General features: G+C 38.9%; 1 protein-coding gene across 1 annotated transcript in view; it reads left to right on the top strand.

The window, feature by feature from the left end:
• The window catches only part of grik5 (glutamate receptor, ionotropic, kainate 5), a 135,764-nt gene extending 122,805 nt beyond the window's left edge, over positions 1 to 12,959 (top strand). Inside the window, exons 15-20 of the mRNA XM_015054891.1 lie at positions 1,479 to 1,592; positions 2,093 to 2,202; positions 2,435 to 2,608; positions 4,876 to 5,041; positions 7,862 to 8,087; positions 12,559 to 12,959. Coding sequence (XP_014910377.1) covers positions 1,479 to 1,592; positions 2,093 to 2,202; positions 2,435 to 2,608; positions 4,876 to 5,041; positions 7,862 to 8,087; positions 12,559 to 12,944 — 1,176 coding nt within the window. The 3' untranslated portion in view covers positions 12,945 to 12,959. The remainder of the gene's footprint in view (positions 1 to 1,478; positions 1,593 to 2,092; positions 2,203 to 2,434; positions 2,609 to 4,875; positions 5,042 to 7,861; positions 8,088 to 12,558) is intronic.
• The last annotated feature ends 552 nt before the right edge of the window (positions 12,960 to 13,511 follow it).

Below are 13,511 nucleotides of genomic sequence, written 5' to 3' on the forward strand. Positions count from 1 at the left end.
TTTTCCACTCAACCTGTCCAGGCCTTTTGAGCCTGTGACTGACACTCTGGTTGAAGCAGGCTAATGAGAGCCCCTCTCTGTTTAATTACCATACGGTATACTTCAATTACCGAGCCATGGTCCCTGTGTGGGGTCTGCCACAGCGGCGCTCCCCCGGCTCTCCATGCTTCCTCACCCTCCCCGCCCTCCTCGTAGCCCGATCACTCGGCTGTAATTAGTAGCCCGTGTTCATCAATTAGCTTTTAATGGAAGAGATGAAGGGGAGGCAGAACGACCAGAGACCTGCAGGTTTTATGCAGGTGGAAAGACCAGGGACCTAGTGTTTACTTTCAATTAGCTTAATTTGGATCATGGAGAAATAGTACGAGCGTGTGCAAGAGAAAATAGCACGTCTGCATATTTCATGAAAGGTGGCACAGTGAACTTTTAACATCCGCTCAGTGTGGTGCCTTGCAGAAGTATTCAAACTTTTGCACCTGAATTTTCCCACTGAGGGACATTCTGTACACTATAAACCTTTACATCCACAAAACTGCAACCAAGTGCAAGAACAGAAAATGATGAAAGACAAGAAATGTAACAAATAGCAGCCAAAAAATTGTGCTGCCTTTGTTTTCACCAATGATTTTTCTCAGCTTCTTTCCAAAATAGATCCTGTTTGGTTGAAAGCATCTCTGAACTTCAATACCACAAAGTTGCGATTTTTTTATTTTTTTATTTTTGAACCTTTCCATTTTAGCTCTTGCTGAATGTTCGGGTTTGTTTTCCTGTTTGAAGCTCAACCTCCATCCCAGTCGTCACGTTTTTTTTTCAGCCTGTAGCAGGTTTGGCTCCAGGATTACTCTTTATTTTGCTTCAACATAAACTCCCATAAACTCTTACAAGCTTATCTGTCACTTTTGAAAAGAACTCTCCCCCCAACATGATGCTGCCAACACCATATTTCAGAGCAGAAGCAATTTCTACAAGCACAAAAATAGTGTTAGTTTTCCACCCTGCATTTTTCCCCCACATATTTCTTTTACACGAAGGTCGGAAAGTTCAATTTTATACCAAAGTGCCCTCTTCTATGTTTGCTCTGTTGAACTGTTTTCTCTGAACAGCTGGGTTTAAAAATAGATCAGATTATGCACATGTGGACTCTTCTGAAAGTGATTCACTGGGTCACATTTTATTTCGGTGCAACACTGCCAATGAGGTATTATCTTAAAATGTTGTAATTTAATATTAAGTAAGGAACAGAATCATTTTCCTTCCACATCATAATTGTTTATTTAAAATCCAAATCAGTTACAGTGGAGTATGTGTAAAACTATAAAAAGCAAGAAACTGGTATCAACATGTTACTGTGTCTTTCTTTCTTTTTTTTTTTTTTTGCTGACCACTTTCTGTACTTTTTCTCTTGTCCTTTGCCGCGTCTATCTCCCGCTCACCCCTGCTGCTATCTACCCACCCATCTATCTGTGTCAATCCTCCAGAAAGCGGACCTGGCCGTGGCAGGCTTCACCATCACATCAGAGAGGGAGAAAGTTATCGACTTCTCTAAGCCTTTCATGACCCTGGGGATCAGCATCTTGTACCGAGTTCAATTGGTGAGGGTGTTATCTCGGGCTGTCGGCCACCTGCTGGCTGATACTTACTTCAGATCCTGTACTGGATTTGATATGTTTTTAAGTCCTCCCATTGATGAAGAAGACGCCAGGCCGAAGTCGCTTGAAACGAGCGAAACCGCTTATTGCTCGAGAGTTGATCCCTTTGATTGTATTAGTGTAAGTCCTCAATGCAGTTTATAGTGAGAATTTATTTTTGCTCAGTAAGTCAGAGCTGTGTTACAGTGGCAGCTTTACATTGCTAATGAGGTTTTGGGCCTGCGCCAGGCGCGCTCTGGCAGACAGCATTGTTAAACAGCATTCATGGATCGAAGCATTAGAGTATCAAAGCACTGCAGACTCTGTATTAAAGTGAGGGGGAGTACACTGCCCTCCTGTGGTGCGAAGGGGACACCTTTGATAGCAGCTTCTGTCTGTCCCCATCTGTCCCAGATTTCTCATCTATCTGCGTCTTTACTTCTTCTTTCTCCACCTTGTTTCAGGGTCGGAAGCCAGGCTACTTCTCCTTCCTGGATCCTTTCTCTCCAGCTGTCTGGCTCTTCATGTTACTCGCCTACCTGGCTGTCAGCTGCGTGCTCTTCCTGGCAGCAAGGTCAGTCCATTACATCACACACTGCGCTGATTGTCTGCAGCTCACATCTGAGCTCTCTTGCCATTTATATTGCTAAACACAAGCCACCTGTCATCTATCATCTTTCCCCTGGACATGTCCCCTCACACGGCTTGACAGGGGTTGTATGACTGATTGGCTTGTTTAAACGACAGAGGTGCATCACCGTGCAACAGCTGAAGGTTGCTTCAACGGACTCCCCCTCTCTCGCCAGGTTGAGCCCCTACGAGTGGTACAACCCTCAACCGTGTCTGCGGGAGCGCAGGGACATACTGGAGAACCAGTACACACTGGGAAACAGCCTGTGGTTCCCCATCGGCGGCTTCATGCAGCAGGGATCAGAGATAATGCCCAGAGCCTTGTCCACCAGATGTGTCAGCGGTGTGTGGTGAGTTAGAGAGGAGTGAGGCTGTTTCTGTGCCTCTGCAGCTTAACGCCTCCCCGTCGTCTTAGAGATGGGTTTTATATGGTCTCCTTGTTTCGATGTTTGACCTTGATGTTGTAAAAAGACATTTGGGCGGAAAGGCTGCTTTTAGTTTTTACCTGCGCACATCTTGAGAACGAGTTTAAGGACATGCAGAGTTTGTGATGTGACTGAATGTGGAAGCTAATGTATGAGAGAGAATAAGAAGATTTAACCACTTTGTGATTCTGAGAGCTTCTCTAGAGGCCAGCTGTGTTTATTTCTCTTTTAGTCGTCTTACCACAAATTGAAAAGGCTTTTTGTGTTCAAAGATGTGGGAAGACACTTAACAATGACTTGTATCTTGTAAGCAGTTATTTTGTTGCATTTCTGCCAGAATATTTAGATATTAAATGCAGTCTTGGGATTTGGGGTAAATAGCTGACACAAAAGTTTCTTATTCCTGAGTGTCAATATTTTATGCAAATAATGTACAAATGCAAAGCCAACAAAAAATTCAAGTTTGATGATGCTCCCGAGGGAGCTCTGAAAGACATGTGCTGAGAAAGAAGTAAGCGCTGCGAGCAGAGGAGACGGAGGAAAAGGACAGGAACAGCAGATCACTCAGTTGAGTGAGGGGGAAAATTAAAAACGTGTCTGGAACGTGATGTTCCTTTTGAAATAAGCTGCTAGGTAAGCAAGGACGTCCAGTTTCTACAAGGTTATAACTGTTAAAACATCTCAAATATTTAACTACTGTTTTTACAATGTTTCTAAGATTTGAGAGTGAATTAAAGCAAAATTTATTTTTATTTTTTTACTGACGATATTGTGAAGAAATATAACATTTCAAAGTTTTAATTTGTAAGCGTTTTTATAGTGTGGAAAAAAAAAAGCATTAATCCAGGAGATGTCATGTGTCATCATGTGTGTATCTTAATGCCAAAAATCTACCTCCATACACATATGAACTTTAGTGATATCCCATTCTTAATGCAAATGTTATAATGACATTATTGGCTCATCCTTTGCAGCAACAACATCTACGACTTTTCTGGGAAATTTTCCACAAAATTCAAGAATGTATTTATCAGGATTTCTGAATATAGAAAGCCTTTCTGAGGTCAGACCCTTTTGCTCTGTATGAATGCCTGACTGTCTTTTTGTAGTGATTCTCAGCCATGTTGGAACAGGAACAATAGATCCCTAAACTGTTCCCAGAAGGTTTTTGAGGTTGAAGTTGTCTGAAGTTTCTGGGTATGCTGAAGAAGTCAGAGTTACTGGAACTGGAACCGACGGGCAGGCAGAGTTCAGCTGCTGAAAAACTGATGCTTACAAAACTCTTTATGAGCTTAATCATTATAACACACATAGTGTAAGTGAAGATGAATATCAATATGTGACTTCATAAAGTTCTGTGTAATGTCACCGAAGATTTACTCATAAAAGTTATTCCACAATAAAAGCAGGTTCACTGGATCAGCAAGCCATCAGGTGCTGGTTCAACCTCCTCAGGTTTAAGTGTAATTTTTCTAGCACAATGCAACACTTACACATACATTCTGTATTCATGCACACCATAAATCACTAATTTGAGTGTGGGGACTTCAACTCCATGTTTTTGTTCTATGCATGCTGACCAATAAATGAGAGTATTGTTTTGCAAACAAAACCAAGAAACAAAAAGTTGGTGTAACTTTAACTAATTCCAGTTTTTAAAGTAAATGAAGAATGCTTTTTCTTTTTTTTTTATTTAAATAATTTAGTTTTTGTATAGTAAAAGGCTAGGAAGATAATATTAGCGGAGCCATATGCTCAGGTGCTGACGCCTGCAGAAATGGCACTCTTGGCTTTGGAGCTGTACTTTCAAAACAGGGTTACCTTAATGAGAGTGATGGGTGGTGCTGTTTTATATTCAGTGCAATGACTTTCCAAACAGCTGTCATTGTCTTACTCATATGCAAAGGAAATCTGTCTGTGTGGCTGGAAGGGTGCACAAAAGCATGAGTGAGGGGGGAGAAAACGCTGCCTGTGCTGAAACTTTGTGTTTTAAACAATAGAAACTACAGCACAGAAAATGTAAGTGGTTTTAAAAAAAAAACTTTTCAAATCCTTGCAATACCAGAAAAAGGCCCTTGCCAAGAAAAGGTAATTTCCCAGCTCAACAATCTGATTTTCTCCTGTATGTATGTAGATCAGATGAGAGAAGACCTGCAGTAACCTGATCTCTCCTGGTTTTCGTCCCCTTCAAGGTGGGCGTTCACGCTCATCATCATCTCCTCCTACACGGCCAACTTGGCAGCCTTCCTGACCGTTCAGAGGATGGAGGTTCCCATCGAGTCTCCAGATGATTTGGCTGACCAGACCAACATCGAGTACGGCACCATTCATGGAGGAAGCACCATGACTTTCTTCATGGTAAAAACCGTCCTTCTGCTGCTAGTTTGTAGTATGTTTGTATTAGAGATGCACAGAATAGGTTTGATTTCTTCAAGGTCTGATTTACAGATTTGTTTTTTTTTCTTTCCAAGGATTAAAATGCAGAGTAATTTGTGCAAATTTTGTTATAATGTGACAATGACAAATGAAAATGTACAACAGAATGGATGCTGTAGTTTTGAATCCAGCAGAGAAGAGGAATTATGGTCTTATGATTATTTTATGCTTCAGAGCTTTCTTTTACAAACTGTTTTTGAGTTTTTACTAAACTTGAAATAAAGTTGCATACCGCGAGTTCATATGCATGATCATGTTTTTCTTTTCTTTTTGTTTTTAGTGGATTTTACAGATTCATGGTGTTGCTTTATTGCGTTTTCTAAAGTGTTTGTATGTAGCTTGTATCCTGCTAGTAGGCTGAATGTTTGTTGTGACATTTCCTCTGAGTTTGTGTGTGCTCTTCTTTATGGCGGCTTGTATTAGGTGGGTGACTGCCTGTGTTTGTTTTATGAGAGCGCTCCAGGCATCTGAGTTGACATCTGTGCTTGTCGTGATGTGTGTGTGTGTGTGTGTGTGTGTGTGTGTGTGTGTTTTTCTCTCTCTCTGATGTTGGTTTGTTAGCCTTTGGGAACGTGTGCAGGTGAGAGTTTAAAAAATATATTTATGTGCATTTAAAGGAAGTGACTACATGACAAGTGGTGTTTGTTTTTCCCTTTCTGTCCTGACTATAGATGGAATGGAGTGTTTTGTGTTTGTCTTCATAAGCCGGTTTCATTGTTACGCCCCATTACCGCACTCGGTGCCTGATCCACAGAAACATACAAAGCCTACACGCATTATTACCTTCTCCACTCTCTTCCTGTTTTCTCACATGTTCAGTTTAAAATACATACTGTAAACATAAACTATCTGCCATAAAAAACACAAAATGCTAAAAAATTTTAATAATTGCAACTTTTAGATGGTAAACCATCGTGGATTAGTGCTTGATTGCAAACATACTTTAAGTCTTACATCCAGAGACTGAAATGGCTTATGGGTTGATATTTTGTGATTTTTTTATTTTTATTTTTTCCAACAATTTAATCTTATCAAGCCTCCGTAAAGGACAATTCTGGGCGAACATCTACACTTCTTCAAGATAAAACTAAAGCACTTGTCTCCCCTCCTTACCAGACTTTTCAGTTTAGTTTGATGGCCAGATCTTCACAGGTCTGCAGTGATGTGATACTATTTTTATTTTTAGATGGCTTCAATTATGTTTTAAACCAGAAAATAAACGCACACAAAGTGCCTGTCATTTGTGTAAGCTCATTTTCCTTTTTGAGCCCACATTAAGCCACGTAGTCATGCAGAAAAGAACAGATATTTTACAAATGAAAACTCTACTGTAGAGTCGTCCGTACTGACGACAAGCGAACAATATGACAGTAAAACCAAAATGCTCCAATATCCCAAAGCTTGCATTAAACTTCTCTACAATTCATCCAACTCATATCTTATTTCTAAACTATTTTCAAAACTGTGCATCACTTTATAGCTCTGCACTTCTTTATGTTTGACAGATTCTTAATGAAGTACAGTGAAGCTTCCAGTTCTTATATGACATGTTCAAAAGCAGATAGGGAATTAATACTTTCCAATTTTCTTTATCGTAGTGTTAAGTTGAAGTTTGTCATGAAAGCTTTTCAAAAGTTGCAAAACTCCAAGACTTTTTACTAGATGAACACAAAACAAATCAAACTTTTTCCCAAGAAAATTTCTAATTTGCATTCTCACCCCAGTCAACACTGAGGTGCCTAAATGGAGCTTCATCAGTGAGGCAAGACAGACCATAATAGTTGTTGCTTCTGTTTCCAAGTCTTATTAACAGCATAACAGGAAATAACTCACTGCAAGGGTAATGCTATGTTTATATCGTTTATCACGATAAAGCACTAAAATGAATGTCTGGGCTTTATAATTGCATTGCGATGAACCATCACAGTGAAAGCAATGGCATTCATAACTGCATAGTAGTGTGAAACTTTTGCAAGGTTGTTTTATCGCTGGAGTCGCCCACAGCTTTAACCTCCAGTAAACAGTTGCAGCCGAGATGTCAGGTTTATTGACCTAACATTTAAAATGGCTTAAAAATACTATCAGAATAATCTTTGTTTCATGGTAAACCCACCAGATGGCAATTTTAGCAACAGAGCCACGCAGTGTAAAAGCAGCACAGCTGCTGAACAAGTGATGTGATTGGTTATAATTCAGCAGTGCAACAGAACCACGGCTAAGTTGTGTTTTCTCAGAACCCTCCGAGTGAAATCCAATCCAGTATTTACCCCTGTTTCCTCTGATTGACTTGTCTAGGGTTTGTTTTATTTGCATTTGTCTTGATGGCTGAATTCAGACGGTGTGTGAACCCTTTTATTCTCCACATACATTGTTGTTTTCAGACTCCACTGAAGGGAAAAACACACCTTTAGAGCGTGTGTTTGCGTTTATTTGCTGACATGCTACTATCGAAGCAAAATGTCTGGGTGTTGCAGACAACAAACCAGCTGAAAACATGTGTTTCTGTTTCGATTTGTGGTGTCATCCAACTGAGCTAGAACCAAAATGTTCCTTATATTTCCTCCTTTTTTCTTGCTTGCCTTATATATTTTATTCAGGTTAACATTATTGAATATTCTTACTTTTCCATTTTTCTCCAGGATGCATATATCTTATTTTATGTTCATCCTTTTTGCATTCATAGACATTTTAATTGATATTTTAGATAATTCTTCCCACTGCCGTTGTCCCATTTCTGTGCAGAACTCTCGGTACCAGACGTACCAGCGGATGTGGAACTACATGAACTCCAAACTGCCCAGCGTTTTTGTGAAAAGCACAGAGGAGGGCATCGCCCGTGTTCTCAACTCCAAGTACGCCTTCCTGATGGAGAGCACCATGAACGAGTATCACCGCGGCCTCAACTGCAACCTCACACAGATAGGAGGACTGCTGGACACCAAGGGCTACGGCATCGGCATGCCGCTAGGTAAGCATGGAGCAAAAACCGCTTTTATAACAAAGCAAACAGAGGTCCATCATGTAAACAGTAGAGCTACAGCTGAACAAATTACAGTAATTGTAAGGGTTAAAATCAAACAGAAGAAGATATATTTCTTTGTGTGTCATTTGAGTAGGTATAAATGGATAAATATTTATTTCTATCCTCTACTTTTTCTTCATAATGTTCTTTTCTGTTTCTTTTCTTCCCTTTTGCTTTTTTATTTTATTGTCTTTCTGTTCAATGTTTTGCTATTTTACCTCCTCCTCTTTAGTTGTACTTAAGTGATGTTCTCTGGCTTGGTGAGTTTGTGTCTGGAACAATTTGACTGAAAGATAAATATTGCTGCAGCAGAATCGTCGCTCCTGCTATGTTAACATTACAGGTTGCTGCGTGTGGTTAAGGTGAGACTAGGGAGCGTTTATGAGCTCCTACAGCCGCTGTTGATGTAACAAGCATTTCATCCTGGAACTTGATTCCTCAAAGTATAAATAAAATGGAAAAACAGAAACAAACTGTGGTGAGAGTAGAGATGAGCAAATGTGAGAAGAAAATGTGCAAAAACATTAGAAATAATTGTATGACCAAAATAAAAATGCAAATAACAGAACAAATGGGCAATGTTTATCTTACACTGCACTGATTTTTTCTGGATATAGGTTTGATATCTATTAATTTATAGATCAACATTTACTTTATGTATTACAGCATGCAATAAATGAATTAATTAAAGAACCCACTTATGGATTTTTTTTATTTACAGAAAACTTAACTACTGGCAATTCCTATGAATTAAAAGTAGCAGAAACATGTTTTACTTTATAATTATTGATTAGACTTTTAAGATACTTTTCTTTAGTAATCCACAGTTTTTCTTTATTTTTTTGCTTTCCTGAGAGCTTAGTACGACATGAAGCCTATTTCTATTAGTCACTCTCTAAATAGGAAAGACAAGAGAACATACCAGGTAACTTAAATCTCCAAAATGTACTTTTTTGGAGATTGCAGTAAAGATAATTTAACATTAAAAGTCTACATTAATATTTGAAGGCATTCGTATATATCTGTATGTGTAGCATACATGAAATAAACAAATAGCATATGATCCATATCAATGTTGCTGTATAAGTGAAAAAACAATTAACATTTGTAATCTGTTACATGGTTTAGACTGAAAAAATGTTTCTGCAGGAAGCTACCCTGCAACTCAGAGGGGATGGAAAAAAACACTAAACTATAATATGAGGTCTATAAAAAAGCACTTTAGAATGACAGGTTTTCTTATCCTTATTATACTGAAATTTGTGTTCAATGGCTCCAGTAAGAATCATAATCTTTGTCTCCCTGATAGGCAGATTTAGCTTCTTATTACATTCAGTAGATCGGATTTCATATCCTAATGTCAATATGCTTTCAGAAATAAAACGGTGGAATATAAAACATCAATAACTTAAAAACTATCTGAAAGGAAACAAACAGATCAAGACGTGTTTGTGAATTAATGAGTGTGTGAGCTTCTTAAAGATTTTTCAAAAAGAAGCATAAACATCGTCAATAAGGATTAAGTGGTTTTTCAGGCTTCAAAGGCTACAATCGGCTTTTGTATTTTTTCCCTCTACTGACACGTCTGGAGCTTAAAGGTCACAGCCGATACAGCCGTTATGTCTCTGATTAGACCGGTGACACGTCAATAAATTATTGAAATTATTGGTCAATTTAATACCACATAACCTTGAAACTCTGTGCTTCGTAACCCTGCAGAGTTTTGCTGTATCTGTATGGAGATTGGAGACAATTAGCACTGTGCTGCATTATTTAACTAAAAACTTTGAAGTTGTAAAAATCATTTTATTTTAGGAATTTACTGTAGGCTTTTAAATTTAAAGTAAACTTAGACAAAAGGAAATATTTATTTTAGATTGTAGTGAAATGGTTTGTTTATTATCTTGGGCACATGAATAACATTTTTCCCTTGAATAATTTGACTAAGTAATTTTTGTTCAGGATGTGTTGGGTATGAAAAGTAGCAGTTTGCTACTGGTTTTCATAAAATGAAATGTGGTTGTCTTATCTATCTACCTGTCTCTTCTATATATTTCAGTTTGGTCGAGGTTTAAAATCTGCTTTTTGAAGAACTGACTAGCGAACACCTGGACTAGTAGTGGAATTAATATGCAAGTTATATAATTAAAATGAAATCTTCACAAAACAATCTCCAAACAAAAGAAAGTACACGTAAGGTTTGATCATTTTGTGATCATCTATACCTATAATTCAATACATAAACGAGGAAAAACATCCGGGTTGTTATCAAGTACATCAGCATACAAATTAAAGAAGTGAACTAATTTAAAGCCTACCTCCAGTCTTTGTTTTAAATGTCTTTTTTCCGCCTGTTTTCTCTGTATTTCTTCATTAAACTCCTTCATTTGTTAATTCTTATTTGGCTTCAGATATGAAAGGTTGAAGCTTATAGTGCCAAACAGAGTCGAGACCCCAGGAAACCTAATCACAGGCTGTCTGTCACAGTCGCAGAGCTCTTTCATAAGGTGGTAAAATTGCTTGAGAACAGAACAATGACACTACAGACGGGAAGGAATAGAAAACTGCGAATGTGAATACAGAAAGAAAATGAACATATAATGAACTGGGTTAATCACAGGCACTTTAAAAGTTAGGGCATGTGCTGAAACCTTTTTTTTTTTAACCTGGATTTGAATCTGGTTGTTCATTCTGCAGTCTTATTCACCCCCCTTCAAATAAAGTGTTACCATATAAATGACATTCTGTGCAACCACATTCTTAATATTATTCCACCAAAAAGATTTTAGGTTTTATGGCTCTGATTACAGGTTAAAAGGTTCCTGAGATAATCGGCCTTTATGTACATCACAGAAAACTGACGTTTTAACAGGGATGTGTAAACTTTTTAGACCTACTGCAATAGTGAATAAGATGATAAATGCAGCAGGACGGATCCTCAGAGTTTCAATGCCAGCTCCGCAGGGACGTCTTTTGTTTTGTTCAATTCCACGGTGACGTTCTCTGTGACATACCTCAGTGTTGCATTTCCTTAGAGAAGTTATGAACTGTTGCTGTCTTGAATCAGCCAAGGGACTCAGTCATTATTCCAGGAGCTATTTACAGTTGAGGGTAAAGTAGGTCACCTATAGCCCCAGTGAACTCTCTGAGAAACGGAGTGAGGAACGATCTGCAGAACCGGTGAACAGCTGCAGAGGAAGTGGCACAGTGACTGAACATTTCCAAGAAAGGGCACAGTGTTGCAAAACGTGCCCGACAGGGATTAATCTCACATCTCGCAGTGTAAACTTTACCAACAAAGCGAAAGAGGAGCGGGATTAAAAAGCCATTGCCTGCAAGAAAAGCTGAAACATTTGCTTGAGATCAGATATGCTAAACAGACACGTGTACTTTTGGCTGATTTGTGTGATTAGATCTTAGGAAAAAAAAAAGGCTTGTGTTGATTTAGTTTTTATCTATGGGATTAGAAAGTATTTGAAGTGGAAGTAATGAAAAGGAAGTTAATTGCTTTTCAACTCGTGCCTGGGTCTATTAAAGCCTTTTTCACTGTTTAGCCCATGGTGGTTGTGTCACCGATTCATCGGTCTGTTTTAATGAAGGGCCCAGTCTTGGCTGGACTTTCTGCTATGGATCAGGGGAGAGAAGAGAGGGATATGAAACAGAACGAAAGAAAGGAAGGAGAAGCATTTATATTTTTCTGAAGGAAACGGTGGACAGGAAGTTTTGGCGTAGGACTGTAAAGACTTGATGGGATCTTTGTTGTTGTCTAAAAGTGTTAAAGGGAATAATAAATAAAGCAGCGATCCTGCTTAGTTTTATTGATTATGTGGAGCATTGACTGTCAGAAGACGATGCTTGAGCAAATAATCCAAAGTAACGTCACAACTCTGTGTTTTGTTTTTTGCTTTAAAGAAGGTCGAATTCAGACGTTGAATTCTGTTTGTTTTCCTTTCTAAGCAGTTTTGACTTTGCTCATCCAAACGATACTCACCGTTAATCTGCTGAAACAGCTGGCAGCTTTTTCATAAAGAGATTTATCTGCTCCTTACAGTCAACTTTCATGTATTTATGGCTTAATACTCGCAATTTTTAGTACATTTACCCTTTAAATCTCCCCACTCTGCTCTTGTGGATGCATCTCATAACACTCTTTGATTTCTGCTTGAGCTGCAGCTGTACCACTGTCTCTGCCTCTGGATTTAATCTTGTTGTTTATCTCTCTAATCTTCTCTGTCTACTTACCACAAGATCACTTGTATCCACTTCAAAGCTGGATGCAGCTATGCTCTGTCTTTTACTCCTAAGTCTGCTATCATTTCATGTTTTTTTTTTTCTCTCCTTTACCAAAATAGCCCCTGATCCTTGTGCTGCACCTTTCCAGTGCTGGCTCTTATCTTGCCTCTTTGTCTTCTGCCAGGATCTCCATTCAGAGAAGAGATCACGCAGGCCATCCTCCAGCTGCATGAGAATAACAGGCTGGAGATTCTGAAGAGGGGGTGGTGGGACGGAGGCCAGTGTCCCAAAGAGGAGGACCACCGTGCCAAGGGTGAGCTGCCTTTCTTCTCTGCTGCCTCATCCTCTCTAATGTCCCCACTAATGGCTTCCTCACTCTCTGCTAGACTGCAGCTAATGGCTGATGTCTGTCCTGATGTCGCTGTAAAGGGACAGCAAACTAAACTAAACTGTTTGTCTCAGGTAGTGTGTAAGAGTTTGTGTTTAAAGTCCCAGCCCCAGTGTAAAAAGAGTTTATCTCTTAAACGCGTCCGTTTGGCAAAAATAGGATACAAGTATCTGCTCACATAAAAGCTTTTACATAAAGTTGAGACAAGTAAGACTTGCCGACATATCTTGTAGGAACAGTGCTGATGAGTGAAGCTGCAGGGGCTCGGAAATCTAGAGTTTCGATGCCAAGTGTGGGTCAAGCTCCAAAAATACGATTGCACATGTTGTGTAACGCGAGATGACAGCATTTTCTGTCAGACTCATTCCCCCTCCTGCAGATTGTCTGTTATTATGTGTAGAGGTTATAAAAGCAGAAACAGCAGATTATGAAACTGTTCTCATTTTATGACAGTAATTGTATAATCTGTTAAAAACAAAAAACTTTCTTTCATAAATCAGTTTGCGAAATATTCTTAAGGTATGGCTATGAGTGAAAAGCTTGGAAATGCACCAATCAGACCCTTTGAGAAAATCAAACAGTGAATCTCTTAACTATAAGTAATAATATAAGTAATAATAAAATAGATTTGAGGAGTTTTTGTTAACCAAAGGGTCACATCAGTCTGTCGTATTTTGTAAGAGTGTTTTGGGTCGGAAGCAGAACCAAATAAATCTAAAAAAAGCTTTGAATGCATGTTCTTCAAGAAA

Source organism: Poecilia latipinna, unplaced genomic scaffold (assembly GCF_001443285.1).
Source record: "Poecilia latipinna isolate Pla-1442-1.1 unplaced genomic scaffold, P_latipinna-1.0 Scaffold1284, whole genome shotgun sequence".
NCBI classification, from domain to species: Eukaryota; Metazoa; Chordata; class Actinopteri; order Cyprinodontiformes; family Poeciliidae; genus Poecilia; species Poecilia latipinna.